This window comes from Mus musculus, chromosome 8 (genome assembly GCF_000001635.26).
Source record: "Mus musculus strain C57BL/6J chromosome 8, GRCm38.p6 C57BL/6J".
Classification (NCBI taxonomy): Eukaryota; Metazoa; Chordata; class Mammalia; order Rodentia; family Muridae; genus Mus; species Mus musculus.
Window position 1 is genome coordinate 36,497,807 of NC_000074.6, and position 18,824 is coordinate 36,516,630.

General features: G+C 41.4%; 1 protein-coding gene across 7 annotated transcripts in view; it reads left to right on the forward strand.

The window, feature by feature from the left end:
• Positions 1-16,778, forward strand: part of Trmt9b (tRNA methyltransferase 9B) — a 57,100-nt gene extending 40,322 nt beyond the window's left edge. For 3 of the 7 annotated variants that reach the window (NM_001384099.1, NM_001384103.1, NM_176952.5), the window contains 3 exons: positions 521-675; positions 7,746-7,919; positions 13,767-16,778. In NM_001384099.1, coding sequence (NP_001371028.1) covers positions 522-675; positions 7,746-7,919; positions 13,767-14,782 — 1,344 coding nt within the window. In that variant the 5' untranslated portion in view covers position 521 and the 3' untranslated portion in view covers positions 14,783-16,778. Of the gene's footprint in view, positions 1-520; positions 676-7,745; positions 7,920-9,056; positions 10,607-13,766 lie in introns of those variants that run through there. The other 4 variants (XM_006509137.3, XM_006509136.4, XM_006509138.2 and 1 more) reach the window with 4 other exon arrangements.
• The last annotated feature ends 2,046 nt before the right edge of the window (positions 16,779-18,824 follow it).

Here is an 18,824-nt window from a genome sequence, read left to right on the forward strand (position 1 = left end):
GTGGTTTCTGAAAGTGAGCAGATGAATACTACACACTTGTTAAGGTTGGGGTGTTAATATTGATGCTTCATGAAGGTTTCTTTACAACTATCAGGAAGTACAAAGACCAGCAAAGCTTTTGCAGTTGTAGGTTCAATTATCAGGAAGTCTATTGTCTTAGTTAGGATTTCACTGCTGTGAACGGACACCATGACCAAGGCAACTCTTATAAGGACAACATTTAATTGAGGCTGGCTTACAGGTTCAGAGGTTCAGTCCATTATCATCATCAAGGTGGGAACATGGCAGCATCCAGGCAGGCACGGTGCAGGAGGAGCTGAGAGTTCTACATCTTTATCTGAAGGCTGCTACCAGAATATTGACTTCCAGGCATCTAGGACGAGTGTTTTACGGCCACGCCTTCTAATAGTGCCAGTCCCTGGGCTGAGCATGTACAAGGCATCACATCTATGCACCCCCTCTAGCTGTGTCTGCTTCCTTCTCTTACCTGCACGCCTCGTGTTGGCCCTGCTCTCCCCAGGATGGATCCTGAAGCTGTGGAACTGGAGAAGCGACATGTGCACAGTGTGTACGAGAACACTGCCCCCTACTTCACTGACCTGCAGAGCAAAGCCTGGCCGCGTGTCCGCCAGTTCCTGCAGGACCAGAAGCCAGGCAGCCTCGTCGCTGACATTGGTAACCCATACTTTTTTTTTTTTTTGCCATGTGTGGTCAGGCGCTTGTGTACCCATTTACTCACACCCTCTTCACTCATGTCTCCTATTCATTCTAAAAAGAAGCCCGGTGTTGTGTTAGTAGCATGGTAGTCTCTTGAACAGTGATTCTCGACCTTCCTAATGCTGCGGCCCTTTAATACAGTTCCTCATGTTGTGGTGACCCCACAACCATAAGATTACTTTGTTGTTACTTCATAGCTGTAACTTTGCTACTGTTAAGTGTCGTCATGTAAATATCTGATAGGCAGGATATCTGATAGGCAGGATATCTGATAGGCAGGATATCTGATAGGCAACCCACAAGTTGAAAACCGCTGCTTTAGAGTATTCAATTTACAGCCATCATCAAAGTCTGCAAGCAGAAAGCATCTCCCAGCCTGTACTGAGAGATCCATGCTGGGCCTTTATGCACATGCTCCATCCACACCAACCTGACACAGATGGGATAAAATAAGGATGGAAACGCCATGACGTTAGACGTTTTCCATGTAGAGACTTTCACATTTGGGAGATGTGTTTTGTATCCTTGGCTCATGGTGAGTGGTTCCATGTACTTTTATGAAAGGCCCAGACTTGTGAGGTTATTCGCTAAGTTTTCCACCCTCTCATTTCTCTGATGGGTCTCTCCCCCTTGTCTGTAGGCATCATATTATCAGGACATGCCTTTAATTGGGTAGTCCTTCCATAATCACTGATTTATGTGGGGAACTTCAGCTCAGCATCTTTCCGCATTGAGGAGTAGTAAACCACACTTAGTTTAAGACTTGGGTTTAAGGTGTGGTTGGAATCCCACTTCCAACTAACTCCACTTTCCAGGAATCACAAGGTTGCTGTGCCAGAGGCAGCTAAGTCTCCAGTTAACTCACTCTTAGTCTGGGTTGACACCACTCTTAGTACTGACAAGAGAGACTGCTGTGTGAGTGTGCACAGCACATGACAGAGGATGTAAGCAGACCGGGGTTGAAGAAGAGGCACCTGTCATGTTGAAGGTGGGAGTCCAAAGAAGATCTCCAGCATGTCAGTTTTAAAACCAAATACGGTTTCCTGGGGTGATGGATATGGTTTCAGGGATAATACGCATGTTCTCTCTGTTCAGAGCCCTGAGTTCAAATCCCACTGCCACAAAATGGGAAGGGTATCTGATTTGAGAGGATGTAATGAGCTCAGAGGTCCTACTGTCCACTGTCCGTGCAAAGCACAGGACTTTCATATGGCTGGGAGGAAAGGGGGAATTCACTAAGGAGGTTTGAGAAAGAAGCACACATAATAAATAAGGCGCTGTTTATCTTACATCTTATGTCTAAATAAATTCTAAAGTGCAGCAAAGGCTTAAGTGTAAGAAAATGAAATTAGGGAGGATAGCGAACTGGTTTTAACATTATCCTGATACAGAGGGCCTCTCTATGTCTTTTGTTTGTTTGGTTGGTTGGTATTTTTGGTTTTGGTTTTTGGTTTTTGGGAACAGCTATGCACTGATCATGGACTCCTGTCAGTTCCCCTGTTTGCTTGCATTTCCATGTAAGGGTTTCTTATTCCCTATGTCTTTCTTTTTTTTTTTTTTTTTTTTTTTAAAGATTTATTTTTATTTATTATATGTAAGTACACTGTAGCTGTCTTCAGACACTCCAGAAGAGGGCGTCAGATCTTGTTACAGATGGTTGTGAGCCACCATGTGGTTGCTGGGATTTGAACTCTGGACCTTCGGAAGAGCAGTCGGGTGCTCTTACCCACTGAGCCATCTCACCAGCCCCCCTATGTCTTTCTGGTTTGTTGACATTGAACTCTCAATCAACTGATTCTACTTATGCTTGCACAAAGCATTGTCTCACACAGTCTTCCCACAGACACGGTAGCCTTCTCTCAGGGATCCCACACGTGTTTCAGGGAAGAGGGGTGCATTTGTAAAAAGCAAAAACACAAAAAATTGCGAAAACTTAGGCACGAAATAAACTGTGAGGAAGACACTCATATATATAGTATTAGCTGACATAGACTCCACTTAGCCAAGGGCAGAGGAACTTTTACTTGTCTGGGCTTTGTTAGGACAACAATGTGGGAGACACCACAGACTCCAGAGACTTCACTCTGAGGTTTTATGTAAGTAACCCTGGTGTTACCAAAACTGCGAGGAAGTCATCAATTAGACTTCTATTTTTCTGGGCATGGGAAGAGTTTGCAGGAAAGAATTGGGCACAGTCTGTTGTTTCTGGGCAGTTTGTGAGAAAGGTTAAGTTTTATAAACTTTTACAAAGCTGGGGGATTTCATCCCAGAAAATCGCAGATGGCACCAGAGCATGAGGTCAGCCTAGGTGGGTACCCGACAGCTTGGTTTCAAAGTTCTCCTGTGATGGACCAGATACTTGCGTGGCTTAGTCGGGCCTGGCAACTCATTAAGTGTCCAAACCAATTAGTGCCTTGGATTTTCTTCCCAGACAACAATCTAAGGACTGCAGCAACTCATTTTGTCCCCTTATAGTGCACACACCATAATGACCTTACAAGGGCTGTCAGTGCTGGGTTTAGCAATATAAATAAACCTTATTAGCTAGATAAACAGCTAATATGGAATGAGTCAGTAGTATAGAAAGACTGTATTGAAAACTTTGATCCTGTAAAAGTATAAAGTCTAAAGATCTAAAAGCAAGCAGAGTACTATATCAGCAATATTGCTAGTAGGAACTGACATGTAAAACGAAAGTATGCTAATGAAAATTCAAAAACGAATTGTTGAGATACTAAGGAAATATGCTAATGTGACTCTCACGGTGATCCTGTCCACAACCAGAATAGGAAAGTACAAAATCTTTGCTTGCTGTACAGAACATTTTTTTTAATTAGTGTAAGGCCCCAGATCCTGTCATTTGTGACATCATGTGGGAACACAGAATACATGATGCTTAATGAAATAAATCAGACAAAGAAAGACAAAGGTTACATGCTTGCAGTTAGATGTGAGACCTGGAAGCATTGAACTCAGAGTCTAGAGAAGTGATTACAGGAGGTGGAACAGAGATGGGGTGAGAAGAAGATGTGAATCTTGAGATGTTAATCAAATGATGCCCAGGTTCATTCGTCAAGAGAAGCAAATCTACATGATAAAAAGAAAAATGCCAGCATCCCAAAGCCAAATGGTAAAAGGATATAAATGAATCCTTTTATTTATAAGAATTGCATGAAGTCGGAGAATTCAGATGTGCAGGTCATCTACATACAGGGGTTTAGTTACAAAGCTATGGAAGGACACACAATGAAAGAAACCACTCCATCATATCACGTCTCCAGACACTAGGTATCCCATGCTAGGGATAACTCTTCCGACCAGCTCACTATGCAATCCTGACCTATTTTGTGTGACTATAGGAGCCTCTGGATGCATGTGATTGGATGTCCCTTTCCTGAGTGCACAGATGGTGGTACCGCATAAAGTCACCCATCTAGCCTTGGACATCTTTAATATATTACATATTCATGTATATGAGTTGCCCAGGATTAAAAATCTGCATAGTATCCAGGCTAATGGTACCACAATACCAGACTATTTTCTCCCTGACTTTTGGCACCATAGATTATAAGAAGAATGGTAGTCTTTGAATCCCTCTCTACAAATCACTAACTATATCTGTAGTAAATACATATTTTGCTCATTTAGTTCATATATGATTTATGTACTTAGACAAATCAGTAAATAGTAACGCTTTGATTACAAGATGAAGGGTGTGTTTTAAAGTAGTTGAAATTTAAAAAGAAATAATGGTATTCTAACCAAAATTCTTCCGCTGTGCTGGATTTAGCCAATAAATAGGAGGGCTGGTTGGGGAGGGAAGAGCTACGTTACTAACAAGGCAGAAAATTGAAAGCCAGGCTTTCTCCAGACCCAGGTCTCTTAGCTTTATGAGCACAAAGCTTTTATAGGATCTTTTAAGAAGCCATATCAGTAAGGCAGGCACTGAACTAGCTATCATTTTAGAGTGGTCTGTTTTTTCTTCTGATAAATGGTTGCTGCTATTTGTAGATCACTGAGTATGCTGGGCTCTATAAATCTAAATAAAAGTTTTAATTAGAAAACCGTGACTCATCTTCTATTTTAACCGCCCCCCCCCCCGAATAGCTAATTCTGCAGCTAAAAGTTAGGATAATATAGGTAAAGTGTATGGTGTATCTGAATAAAAATCCCATGAAAACATCACTTTGTATGATGTCGCCTAATAAAAATTAAAATCAAGTTGTTGGAACATAGGAAGAGGGTATCCCCCGGCCCCTCTCTCATATGCATATCCCACAGGTAAAAAGAAAATGGCTGCTTTTATTGCAGGGTGGAAGAAGTCAGAGAAAAACTGCTTTCACATCCCTTGTTTGATCCAGAAAAATAATCTATGATAGCTGTACTTATGGCTTGAAAGTCTGTAGCAAGTAAAGGGACAAAGACAATAGCAAGTGAGAGTGAGACAGAAGCAGCAAGTAGGTAGAAAGCATCATCAAATCAGTTTGCAACATCCAGCAGAAACCATCATCCAAGCAACATTTACAACTTCCAGCAGAGAGAGTGAGTGAAAGAATGTCTCACTATAGAACCCAGACTTGCCTGAATTAGACACCCCCCCTGCCTCAGCTAAGGTGTCTGCTCCCATATCATGTGGGAAATTACAAGTGTCTGCCCCCATACCATTCTGGAAACCCAAAAGATAGAGATTAAAGGAACATGGAAACTGTCATAAACCACACCTTCTATGGTTCAACAGCAGAAACACTGAGGCAAGATCCAGGAAACTTTGCAATTGACCCATGTGGCCATGGCAGTTTATCCAGAATGGGCTGGTCTGTTTCATATCGTTTGCATGTAGCATGAAGGAAGCACTTGGGTTGAAGTTTTTAGCTAAATGAGTTCATAAAGCAAGAGAGAGACCAGAACTATGTCTGGCCAATGACATGACTCTGCACTCAAAAAATGAACTTAAAATGTGCATTTTATTTGTCTCTTTCAACAACAATAACAAAACCATAGAAAAAGAACTCTTCTAGATGAGATATTAACAAAGAACAAAATTGTTAATGTAGTTGTCTCTTGTCTGGGGATGTACCTAGGATGCCAAGCTCTTGCCTAGCATGATGGGGCTCTTGCCTAGCATGATCAATCTCAAATACAAATGGAAAGCAGGGCGAGTTTTTCCTACAGATATTAGAAAAGTATTCATTTTTGTTATTTTCATCAAATATTCACCCATATTGACTCAAAAGATTTTGATGAATTGGAGCTGGGCATGGTTATTAATGAGATCTTGCAAGGGAACAGGAGTGTCATGGACTGGAGCCTTCTATGGTATGATGAATGCTCAGTATACATCTGAGATCGTTGGAGGATCTGGCTTGTTGATGGGCGTGACTTCCTCGTTCTAGGAAAGTCGTCTCCTTGCCAGCATCTCAGAGTTGCGCTCAGAAAGGAGCAACTGCATCATGTCTGGAGGTTCTGTCCAAAGCGATGTCACCAGAAATGAACATGGAAGGATGAGTGGAGGATGCTAGAGAGCTGGGCACCCAGAGGGAAGAAACCCCAGCCTCATTGTTATGAAAGGCTTTCTGAACATCCTCCGCCATCTGACATGATTTATGAGCAGGTTCTCACCAGAATCCTCAAAGCGATTTCCTCTTTCTTTTCTCACAGTGTATCTCCCAAGCCAATAAAAAGAGAAATGAATTTCCAAGATACTTATTAAAATAAGGCTATCATCGTTGACACAGACAGGACTTTAACACTGCAATACAGTGTGATTTATACTTTCCCTGTGACTGTCTTCAAATAGCAGACACTTTTATTCATAAGCGTTAGGAATAATGGCTATGAGATCTAAAATGAGTATCTAATCTCTTTCTATTGAAAGAATAACATTGGAAAACTGATTTTTTTTTTTATTCACCTCCTCTCCACTGTCACAGATGGCACCAGGGAACCTTCCTTTATTTTTTTCCTGCCTCGTCATTTTGAAATAGTATATTAAAATGGAATTATTAAAGAGCTGGCCCAGACTTGTTACTCAGAAGCAGCAAACTCTGAATTTAACCAGTGAGTGATCTTTTCATGCCCCAGAAAATCCTCTAAATAAGAAATGCCAGGAGATTAAAAAAAAAAAAAAACTGCTCCCTTGATTTCTTCACCCACCTCTGGGACCTAATTTACATATTTGAGACTGAAGATCATGCTAGGAGCCAGATGCAGATGCATGTCCCTAGGGTGCCAATTTCTTGGAAGACTGAAATGGCAAAACTCCCTTGAGCCCAGGAGTTCAGCCTGGGTAATACAGAGAGACCCAGTCTCAAAAGAGAAGTTGATGGTAGTGCTAAAAAATAGAAGGTGGGTGTTCCGTGGCAATTTGTCATTTGTGTTACTCTCTATCATACTATAATGTTTGATCTCAGTCTTTGGATTGGATACTTGGGCTTCTGCCACTAGGAAATGAATGTCAAAAATCATCTGGACTTTTTCCCAGACTCTCTGTTAGAGCTACAGACTGGCCCAACAGAGAAGCCTTGTACCTGCTATTAACCTAAGAATGTGTGGGAAGATGTTTCTTCTTCAGTCACAGTCGTGTTTCTTAAAAGCCACATTTTGTTGCCTAGATTTTTCTCTTCATAGACATTCAAAAGTTGTTAGCAGTAATTTGTTCAACAAGGTCAGAAATTGATAAGACCCATTGAAACAGACATTTGAGACAGCACACACACACAAAGTAAAATGCATACGTCACTATGAAGACAACGACCCCTCATGGTTAACCCCAGTTTCCGGATGTCATAGCTTTTGTTTCTCAGGGATGAGCCAGCTCATGAGATTAGGTTGTGCTACTGTGCTGAGCTCCATGGGCAATGCTTCAATAAATATTCCATACATTTCCTCTCTTGTGTATGAAACAATACGTAAGTGTTCTCTGAAGTGTTGCATCTTGGTCATTTACTATAAAGTTCATCCATTACAGCACACATTAACTTGCATCGTTCCAGGAAGGACAGCATGTGACGCTGGTTTTTCTCTTACAGGTTGTGGAACTGGAAAGTATCTTAAAGTGAATAGCCAAGTCCATACTCTGGGCTGTGACTACTGTGGGCCTCTGGTAGAGATTGCCCGGAATAGAGGGTGTGAAGTCATGGTATGTGACAACCTTAATCTTCCCTTTAGGGACCAGGGCTTCGATGCTATCATCTCCATAGGAGGTAAGGCAGCCAGGCTTTCATACTTTGCCATGAAAAAAAAAAAACCCACAATCAGACAACTCACATGACTCAATGTCCATTCTGTATAGAGGTCTATGCAATGCATTTTGTCTAAATTTAAAATATACACACTCTGTCGCATGACTTATTTGACTCCTGCCTAATACAGTTATGATATGTAAGCGGTTTTAACTTTCAACTTTCAGGCTGTTATTGTGTTATTTTTGATGATTTGTTCCCATGTGTTTCGCTACATGCAAGAAGGGTGTCGGAGCGCCTACTCATTGAAAATGTACTTTGCTATATTGAGATCAGGTCAGATCCTCCTGACACAAAGGGGATTATTCAGGTTTCATGTTAACAAAAACAGACTACAGCAGTGTCCTTGAATTTCAACAGAAAATTCTAGAACTAATGTATTAAACATCCCCCCGAACAAGTATGCCATCCACTGCTACTCAAGTTCCCGGAAAAGGCAGACCCTACCTGGTCCCAGATTTCATTGTCTTAGCATGTCTTTCTGTTCCTAATTCTAGAATTTGTTGATGAATCTAGGGAATTTTTTTTCTCACATTTCACAAGCCTCCCCAGGAAACTCCATGCCAAAGTGAACAAAACAACAGGAATATCAGCAAAGTCCATGCCTGGAACACGCACAGATGCATGAGACGTAGCTCATTTTACGCTGTACTACTTACTAGGAAACCCTGTACTAAAGTAATCCCCTAGCCAGGCAGGGTGCTACACACCTTTACTCTCACTCAGCATTTGGGAGACAGAAACGAGTGGATCTCTGTGAGTTGAAGCCAGCCTGGTCAACATAGCAAGCTGTAGGACATCCAAGACTACACGGAAAGACTTTGTCTGAGAAGTCCAAAAACTAGAAACAAACGACTCTTCTGATAAGTTCTTTTCAGTGGTAACATCTTTTGCAAAGCAAATTACTTGATTGAACACATTTTTTTAATTAGCCTTTTGACATAACAAACTTTATCAAACTATCAAAATAAGGTGATCTTAGGGAAGTTGACTACCATTCATTTTATATAGATAGATAGATAGATAGATAGATAGATAGATAGATAGATAGATAGATAGATAGAGATAGAGATAGAGATAGAGATAGAGATAGAGATAGAGATAGAGATAGAGATAGAGATAGAGATAGAGATAGAGATAGATATAGATATATAATACTTTCTTGAACTAGACAAGAGGTTGTTAGGTCTCCTCAGATGGGAACTGTATCTTTGCATAGTGGGAAGACACAGGCCTGGATGCCATAACTTTAGAAACGGTCAGGAACAGTGAAAGATGGTTGCCATGGGAACCTCCCTTATGCTGTCTTTCTTCTCTGCACTTGAGACTATTAGGTGCCTTTTGTGGTAAGCCTTAGTCCATGCAGGCTGCTATAACTAAGCATCACAGACCCCTGTGTTTTAAACAATAGACTTTTATTTCTTCCCTCAAAGAACCAGGCATGCCAGCTCCTTGAGAGGGCTTGCAGATGCCTACAGCCTCCATCCCTTTTTGCTGATTCCCTGTCTGACAGAGGTAGAGGCTGAAGATCAATCTCTTCATATGATGGCAGTAATCCAGTCATACAGGACCACACATGAGCCTAGTGATTTCCCAAAGGTCCCATTGCCTATGGACATAGTCTTTGTTGGAGTGACACAGATGTGTTAAAGGGCTCATTTTGACCTAAGCAACACAATGCTGAACTCTGAATCTTTAGTGGGAAAACATTTTTATTTAATCACCTTTCTAAAGAACTAAAAATTACAGAGACTTTAGGAGAAAGATAGAGTATTTGTGCTCATAAGCACAAAGCTGTTTATGTTGGTTTTGGAGTCCACAAGGCTCCTATCCCAGCACCACTCCGCTACTGTGACAGAGTGTGTAGTGTTGACTCCTTATCTGCTTTTCAGAAATGTGCCATGTTCCTATGTTCTCAGCTTAAAGGTCCCACCTTTCCCTTATAGAAAATGGAGGATGCTACACTCTCATTTGTGTCTGTTCCAAAGCTTATGTTAGAATGTGTCACAGCTCTTCTGAATGTATGAAGCCTGTTATAGAAGTGAGTTCATTATCACAAGGAAAGTCCCTAAACAAGAGAGTTGGAGAGAGATTGGCACAACTTTTTCCAAGGAGAGGTGAACCCCAGATAGGGCATCTAGTACAGTCAGGTTTCTGATAGGAACATGGGAAGACTTACTTATTACTTTCATGTCTCAAAGGCAACTTGCCACTGAAAAATTCCCACCAAACATAGCTTATAACTCATGGATAAGTGTCACAATGTATAACTCATGGATAAGTGTCACAATGTATAACTCATGGATAAGTGTCACAATGTGTAGGCAGCTTCGCTAAAGAGTCTCCTCTCCCCCAGCAACTGCTTACTCTTTGTATAGTCTCAGTGAGCGGCTTATAAGTCTTGTAAATTTTGTGAACTTCTAGTTTTCCAGGGTCTCACACTGCACCTTCCTTGAAGTTTTCAATTCAGAGGAAATATCTGTGTAACAGTGAGCTTGGCAGAGTGTCCCCCTCAACTCCCCATGCCTCACTCAGTGCTCTTTATCATTTGTGCCCTAAGCTATATCAGGAGGCAGCCTGAAGGTCCTCACCTATGCTGACCCGCTGTTTTGAAGAATTATGCTCAACTGGAAACACGACCCGAATAGGTTTCTATTGTTTAAAGTTTATTGTTTCATGTTTCTATCGTTTATCGTTTACCTAGTCTTTGGCATTCTGTTACAGTAGCAGAAATGCACTAATACACCCCATTACTTTCTTTCAATTGAAAAGGACTTGAGAGACATGGTGGCACATAGCTATAACCCCAGCCCTGTGCAGGCTGAGGCAGGAGAATCATAAGTTTAAGGTCAACCTGGAGTACACAAAGAGGTGTTGACTCAAAATAAATTAGCCTAACAAAAGTGTCCCTTTAAGTTCCCAAATATGCTATTAGGAATTATAGCTATGAGGTAACATGATAAGGTCATTTTCACATTTAGAATAATATGAGAAGTTTCAAAACTCACTCTTACATTCATATGTATTTATTCCCTATTTTTGAATTTCATATTTTGGCATTTCTGGCTTGTCCTGACATGAGGACATATCTTTCCCCCACTTCTTTATTTTCTTACGTTTTGGAGTCTTTTAGTAAAAGAGAGACAACTGCCGTACTCAGCTATAGGCACACTGGGCTTCCCTGGCAGATTCCGAGAAGGAACACTTTTTGCCCTTAGAGCAATTGGCAAACTGTCTAAAATCATGTAGCAGTGTAAACTGGTTGAATCAACCTCTTACCTCACGCCAGGCTCTCCAACACCCAACCTACAGGGAACATCCGGCAGTACCCGGTGACGTTTAGGGGAAGTCGCCAGGGGACAGGTATATATGTGCTATCGTCATTGACAGGAGGCTCCCCAACAACAGGAATCCTCAGGCCCCAAACACCAGTGAAAGCAGTGTTTTAAAGCCTGCTTTCTGCCAAACCTGGAAGTTCTGAGTGCTCAGTAAGACCTACGCACTTAGAAAGTTGAAGAACAGTAAGTCATAAAGTGAATGACTTGACAGGGTGTTAAAGGAAACCTGCTGTCACCATTTGGTTCTGTAATCCAAAAATTGGATCCAAGTCATCTTTTTAGCCTTTCCACCGGAAAATTGCTCTAAGTACATATATGCAATGTATATATGGACTGCAAATATGGAATACTATTTTTGCATTTGAGTTGTGACTATGATTCACCAACAAAAATGTTCTTTTACTTCTTAAAATTTTCAACATAGTTTCTCAGCAGTGACATTTCGGATAGATTTCACTCTAGTGATGTTCATGGTGCGTCCTACCAGAACTTGTATATGTGTGTGTATATATAACGTGTGTGTGTGTGTGTGTGTGTGTGTGTGTGTAACACATTTGACATGTGTGAGGAAATCTTCCTCTATAAGCTTCTTTTTCCTCCAAAACATTTGACTTGGAGCTGGAGGGATGGCTCAACTGTTAAGATCACCCACTACTCTTGCGGAGGACCCGGGTTCAGTTCCACAACCCAGGTTGGGTGGGTCACAGCTGCCTAGTGCAGTCCCAGAGGATCCAATACCCTCTTTAGCCTCCGTAGGCATCTGTATACATGCACCGTTTGCTCACACAGCTACATAAGCATAAATAAAATTTTAAAAACACTTGCTTTAAAAGTTTGTTACCTACTGCCTGTTACATACACATTTAAAACACAAGAGTCACTTTTCTGCATAAAACTATGATTAAAAATGAATTATTTTGTACTTATCAATAAATGAAGACTTTGTTTTCTATACAACACCCTTTGAAACCCAGTAGGGTCCTGGAACATTGAAGACCTATTAGTCTATTACAAAGAGTTATTTATAGCATGTAAACAGACCTGTTTTAATGTGTTTCCCTCGTCCCTTCTTTGGGCTTTACCAGGTTAATGCAGTGACTTATCACGATCCACAGAAGCTGCGTTCTGTAGAGCCTTGTGGACACTGCACAGCAGCTCACAACTGTCTGTACCTCTGGCTCCAAGGGGTTCAATACCCTCTTCTGGCCACTGCACAAATGTGGTGTGTACATACACTTATGCAGGTGAAACACCAGCCCACACACAAATAAAACAGACGATAGATATGATAGATCGAAAATAATGCCAATTGTATTCTTGAGTGACCTCCCTCCGAAAACTTTTTATATAGAGATCAGGCTTTTTATATGGGCCAGACTTCTCTTTAGTTATTTGATGCATACCTGTGGCAGGTAAACCTCAGAGCTCACTAGTTTAAAATCCTCACTAACGGCTAAATGATGTGAGCGTCAAGAGGACAGGTTCAGCTGCTCTCTGCCAGCGCTGCTGCCCACATCAGCGCTGGAGTTGCTCAGTTTTGCTTGGAACCAGACTCCTCCCTGATCTATGTAGAGGTTCCTGTTTGGAAACAGAGCTTCCTCTTGGCACAGTGCTGTGATTAAACACCTCCAGTACCTAATAGATGAGGACTTTTCTATATATTTGTTTGGTGAGAATACACCCAATAAAACTGGGGGTACAGTCAGAGGTAGAGTGTCTGTTATCATGCGCAGTCCCCTGAGTTCCTTAATTACCTAGTGTGACATAATCAGTACTACTAATAAAATGTACCCGTAATAGCACACATACACGTAGGGGAAAGATGGATTCTATTCAGGAAATACTCGAATCTCCCTCTGACTTTTCAGGGATTAAAAGTGAAATGATAACTAATACATTTTTTTAAGCACACACGATTATTGTATTATCATTAGGAAGGGCTTTTGACCTTGTGTTTAGCTGGCTTCTCTTTGCATCATCTAACTAAAAAATACATAATATTTAAACTTTCTCTGTATGTTGTTTTATTAATATTACTAACACTGATTCATGGTATTCACCCATGGCTTCTATAGAAACAAATTATTCAGTAAAACAATGAGTTAGTCCCTAGACTCCAACAGAGAACACGGCCGCACTACATGTCCCTTTCAGATTTCAGTCATTCACATTGGTTATCCTTGTGATAGCCAATTTTCAAATCCCATAGGCTTTGAGGCTGAAGAGAACTTGCTCATTATCTCTAAGGGTTTTTTGTTGTTGTTGTTTTGTTTTGTTTTTTATTAGACATGAGGGAACTTAAAATCTTCAGAATTTGTTCAAGTCAAAAACTGTCTCTGAAAGCCAGACCCATATTGTTTTTCCAGTTTATTGTGATAAGGTTCTCTGTAGGCCAGGATCTCATGACCAGTGTATATGTGTTCATGTATATGATATATGCACAACGACATCTATATTTTTTCTTTTTTAGTCATACATCATTTTTCTACAAAAGAAAGAAGAATTAGAGCAATAAAGGAAATGGCCAGGGTTTTAGCTCCCGGAGGCCAGTTGATGATTTATGTCTGGGCAATGGAACAGAAGAACCGACGCTTTGAGAAACAGGATGTACTTGTGCCGTGGAACAGGGCACTCTGTTCCCGGCTGCTGTCAGAATCCCACCAGTCATGGGGTCATCACTGTGAGCATCCCAGGAGCCGAGGCTTCCAGGGCCCCGGTTCCGTGTGCGGCTGCGCAGTGTGTTTTAAGGGCAGATGTGATTCCAAACGGTCCCACAGCATGGACTATGGGTCTGCGGTGGCCAGAACCTGCTGCGAAGCTATTTCAAAGGAAGGCGAGCGAGAGAACGGATTGTATAGCAATTTTGGGAAATCCTTTCGTTCCTGGTTTTTCTCCAGGTCTTTGGATGAATCAACCCTGAGGAAGCAAATTGAAAGAGTCAGGCCCATGAAAATCCCAGAGGCTTGGGCCAATAGCACCGTGTCCCAACAGCCTTCCAGACACCCCAGCTTAGACTTGCACGCTCCGGAGCCATTTTCAACAAAAGGACCAAACTTAGATGAGGTGTTCGTAGACACATCTTCTCAAAGACACTTGGGCTGGCTGAGAACACCTGGCACATCAGACAACTTCAGTGGACACAAGGGAGGAGGGAGCAGGAGGAAGGAGGGGGGCAATTTTCTGGACATCACTGATACCGGGGACAGTGTGGCTGCTAGTAACAGCAGTGATCCTTCTGCCAGAAAAATATTAAGGAGGGTTTCTGCATTCGACTCCAACGACTCCAACTCAGAAGACTCAAGCTTTTTGGAAGCACAACGGGATGCCACCGATTCCAAAGCCTTCATGCGTTACTACCATGTATTTCGGGAAGGTGAGCTCTCCAGCCTGCTGCAGGAGAGTGTGTCTGAGCTACAGGTTCTGAGCTCCGGCAATGACCATGGTAACTGGTGCATCATTGCAGAGAAAAAGAGGAGCTGGGATTAAACGACACGGCTCAAGGCAGAGGCTACGGTGGTGGCCTATCATCTGTTCAACGGGGCTGGTGTGGGTACCAGAAGCAGCATCCTGTTTCATTGTTTTCAAATCCAGGTACGAGTTGGTACTTAAGCACTTTGACCGCATCTTCCTAATTGTTGAGTAAGCACGAAGTCTGACACGTACTGCATCTGCTACAGGATCTGCCTGCTGAAGTTTCAATAAGAGAATCTGAGGAAGCAATAGGAACTGAACTTTAAGTATAGGCTTGATCTTCTTCCTCCCAGTGATGAAATTATTATAATATGTGTATGTCAAGCGTCAGTATTATCTTTTGGTTTTTAAATATTCTGCTGTTAAGTATACCCTTTAAAAGCAGTTTGTTTGTTTGTTTGTTTGTTTGTTTTAAATAAATTGCATTGGTTCTCAGGTAATTACTTAGACCTCTGTGGAAGGAACAAGGACACCTGTTCTGTGGCTGGGTGTGTTTGAGACTTGCTGTGGGGGTGTCTTGTTTCCTGACTTTGTTGCTAACTACGTCAAGCCTTCTAATATTGCCCAGATGTTCTAAATTACATGCAAACATCGTTTGGGATGAGCAGTGTTAATAATACTGTCTTCAGTGTTGCTCTGAAGCTTCTTAAAGGCGCTGTTAGCAGAGGGTTAGTGTTAGAGCAGCCAGCTCGAATGCCGCAGAATCAGCATATATCCACAGTACCACAGATAGAATTTAAAAAAAATAATAATAAACACACTGTTAGCATGTAGAGAGTGTTACATGGGTAGGAGATGTTCTGTCCTCTGGTGACATTTTCTCCAAAGGTATTAGGAGCATAAATAGCCAAGTGAGGTTGTGCCAAAATTACCCAAAGAGTTTTCAACTAGGAAATGCTCATCAGTTATCGGAGTCTAATTGGAGCTGTTTTACTTTGCCTGTGGGGACAGATCTGGAAAGTGTCATGTATTTAGCCTTAGTGGACACATAATTGGGACTTGCAGTTGCATGCCATGGCATTTATTCCCTTGAAGGTAACTGCATTAGATCGTTATATCAACAATCTGGACAGAATCGAAGCTTAGTCACAGGTTGAATTTCTGCTAGTCTATAGTGCAATGATTCATCTGGGCATTGTAACAAAATCCATGCCTTTTTTTTTTTTAAGACTAAACCACGACTGTGATTAATTCTATGTTGTGGATCCCAAGGAACAATTATGAAGGAACAAGAGACTAGGCCCGGGAGAAACAAAAATAAGTTGGCCACGGAATATGGTTCCAGATAATTCGTTAACAAGCAGAAAATCAAATAGTCATTGTGCTTTCTGGACCAATATAATGATGGAGATTAGATTAAAATCCAATCTTCATTTTATTTTTTCTCCCACTACAAAATTAACAAAAATTGTAATGGATCATATATTTATTTGGTTGTTTATCCTCTTCAGAGATTTTGTGGGAGCGTAACAAAAAGGAAGCTACTTTTGAAGACAAATTCAAAGGTGATTTGAAAAATGCAACAATGTGTCTTTTAAACTTTAAAAGTGTATAGCTCCTGAAGTTCTTCAAGTCAAATTTCCATCTCCTCACCCCTGTGGTGGGAGTGGTAGGCATGTCTTATAATTTTTTGTGTACATTTTGTACAGGGAGACATGAAAATAGACACAGGGGTGAAGTATAAGTTAAAATCTACTGTACCTTTTACTTTTCCAAGTGAAAATATTAAACTGTATGTGCAGTGGCTTCCTGGGAGAAATGGTGACTCTGAATTAGTTAGCAGTGATGACCTCTTTATTATGGTTTCCCCCTTCTCTGAGATCTATGCCACTTTCACGTGGCTTTGCTGCCAGACGTCTGAGCCTGACATCACCCTGATTGAAATGTGCTACTTAAAGCTTGTTATATGGAACCCAGTTCATTAGGCTGTGCCAGGATGCTGTACCAGCTAAGAACAAGCTCAAAAAATAAACACACACCTCATTTTGTATTTAAAGCCCTTTGGAATGCTTATTGGGAGGCAGAGAAATTTTCGTACAGCATTGACAGAGCTGAGAACACTAATGACAGCAGCCTTGCTAAGTGCAGAAATTCTATGCATCCAGCCGTTTTGTTGTATATTAAGCAAAATTTGTGGCTGGCAACCTTTCTTCAAGGGATCCCTGTGAAAAGCGCTTCTTGCATTCAATTTTTGCCTTTCGATGATTAAAAAGCCATTGGAAACTAGTATAAATATCTCCATCATTTAAAAGCTTGCTCTTCTTTAGGACTGTCCTCAGAAGGAAACCCAAGTCATAAATGCATACAAATGGAGACAGTGTGCGACCATCAGTGTTAAACAGCTAGTGGGTAGACTTCACTGATCTGCCTAAAGCGATCTGAAAACCTTTACCACTGTTAAGACAAAATGATGTTTTTCTAGATCCTTCCTGGCATCAACACAGAGTTCCACTGCCTGACGGAAGTGAAAGTTCAGGGAACTTGTTAGATGCTTGTTAGAAGTTGCACTAGTAGTACCTCCCTGGCTTGTGTGGGGAGCTTTGTGGAAACAGACAAATGATTGGGGGGAGGGGGGAGCATGCAATGACATAAACAAAAGATGAAATCAAAATAATATTTTCCTTGTGGGCAAGTGACTGGTGAGTTTCTCTGGGTTATTAGGTTTTGGTGTATATGTGTGTGTAGAGGTGGGGGATGTTGGCTGGTTGTTGGCAGTTATGAAATAAGACCAGAGTGCTTCAGTAACTATAGGCTGGCTATGCACACACGTTGGTTGTCACACAGATTTGATCCTTCCCTCTTGCCTTACATCCCCATACTGTCTATCACTGATTTTTGCCTATCCATCATCCTGATTCTAGAGGCCAAAGATTCCTGTGTGTTCAACTGACCTTCAACTGACTCAGCAAAACAGTTTGAAGGTAATGCAGATGGGAAATGGGCCAAATGTAAACCAGGAATTCAAAAGTACTTAAGTACTATTTATTGGTCACTGAACAAACAAATGAACACTGGTGGATCTTTCACATACATGGGCTTCCAGGAGAGCAGAAAATGGGACCCTAGTTGTACTCACTATGGAAGCGAATGCCTTAAAAGTAAGGTGTGAGGGGCTAGGGAGTGGCTTACTGATTTTAGAGTGCCTACTGTTCCTTCAGAGGACCTGAAATTGGTTCCTAGTGCCCATGTCCGGTGGCCCACAGTGCCTCTTTAAGACTCCAAGAGTAACTGCACTTGCATGTGTACAGACCTATCCATACATGCACGCACACACACACACACACACACAAAATAAATATTTTTTAAAACCATGCTATGAACACCCAGCTCGGATAAGGATACTGGCATAACTATTCACTACTCTGTCCTTCACAGCCTGTTCTGACGGTAAAGAACAAAGCAAGCCAAGTCTCACTTTTCCTGAACAGAAAAAGAGGGAGCTGTAATAATAGCAGCTAACTAATATTTATCATTTTTATCTGTAACCCCCAATAGCTGTCTCAAATAAATATAATTCCCAATTTGCAGATAAGAAAATCTAAGGCAGGAAAAAAATAATAATAATGTGCTAAGTTACCAAAATCTACATAAGCAGTAAGTATCACACATTTAGTGAAGGCGGAGCTAAGATTCAGTCCTAGATGGTCTGGATCCAGTCTGAGTTCAGAACCAGGGTGTCCTACATGCCCTCCTGCTGGATCCCAGGCTCTATGCTAAGCAGGCAACCAAGTGTTCAAGATTAACTGTGATTGTTGCCTGCAAGAATGCATTAAGCAGGCTAAGAAAAGACTACGCATCTTTCTCCCCTTTATGTCTTCTTTTCAGTTTTTCACATGTGTTTGTCTGTGTGTCTGTGTCTTTGTGGAGATCGGAAGACAGCTTGCAAGAGTTGATTCACTCCTCTAAGATCTTCATGGTCCCTGAGCCCTCTTACCAGCCCTGTTTTGTTATTTGTTGGTTGTTTGGTTGGTTGGTTCTTTAAATCTCTCTCTCTTTGACTTGAAGAAAAAAAAGAGATCTTGATCACAGAGCTCTCTAATCACTTTCTACAATTCTT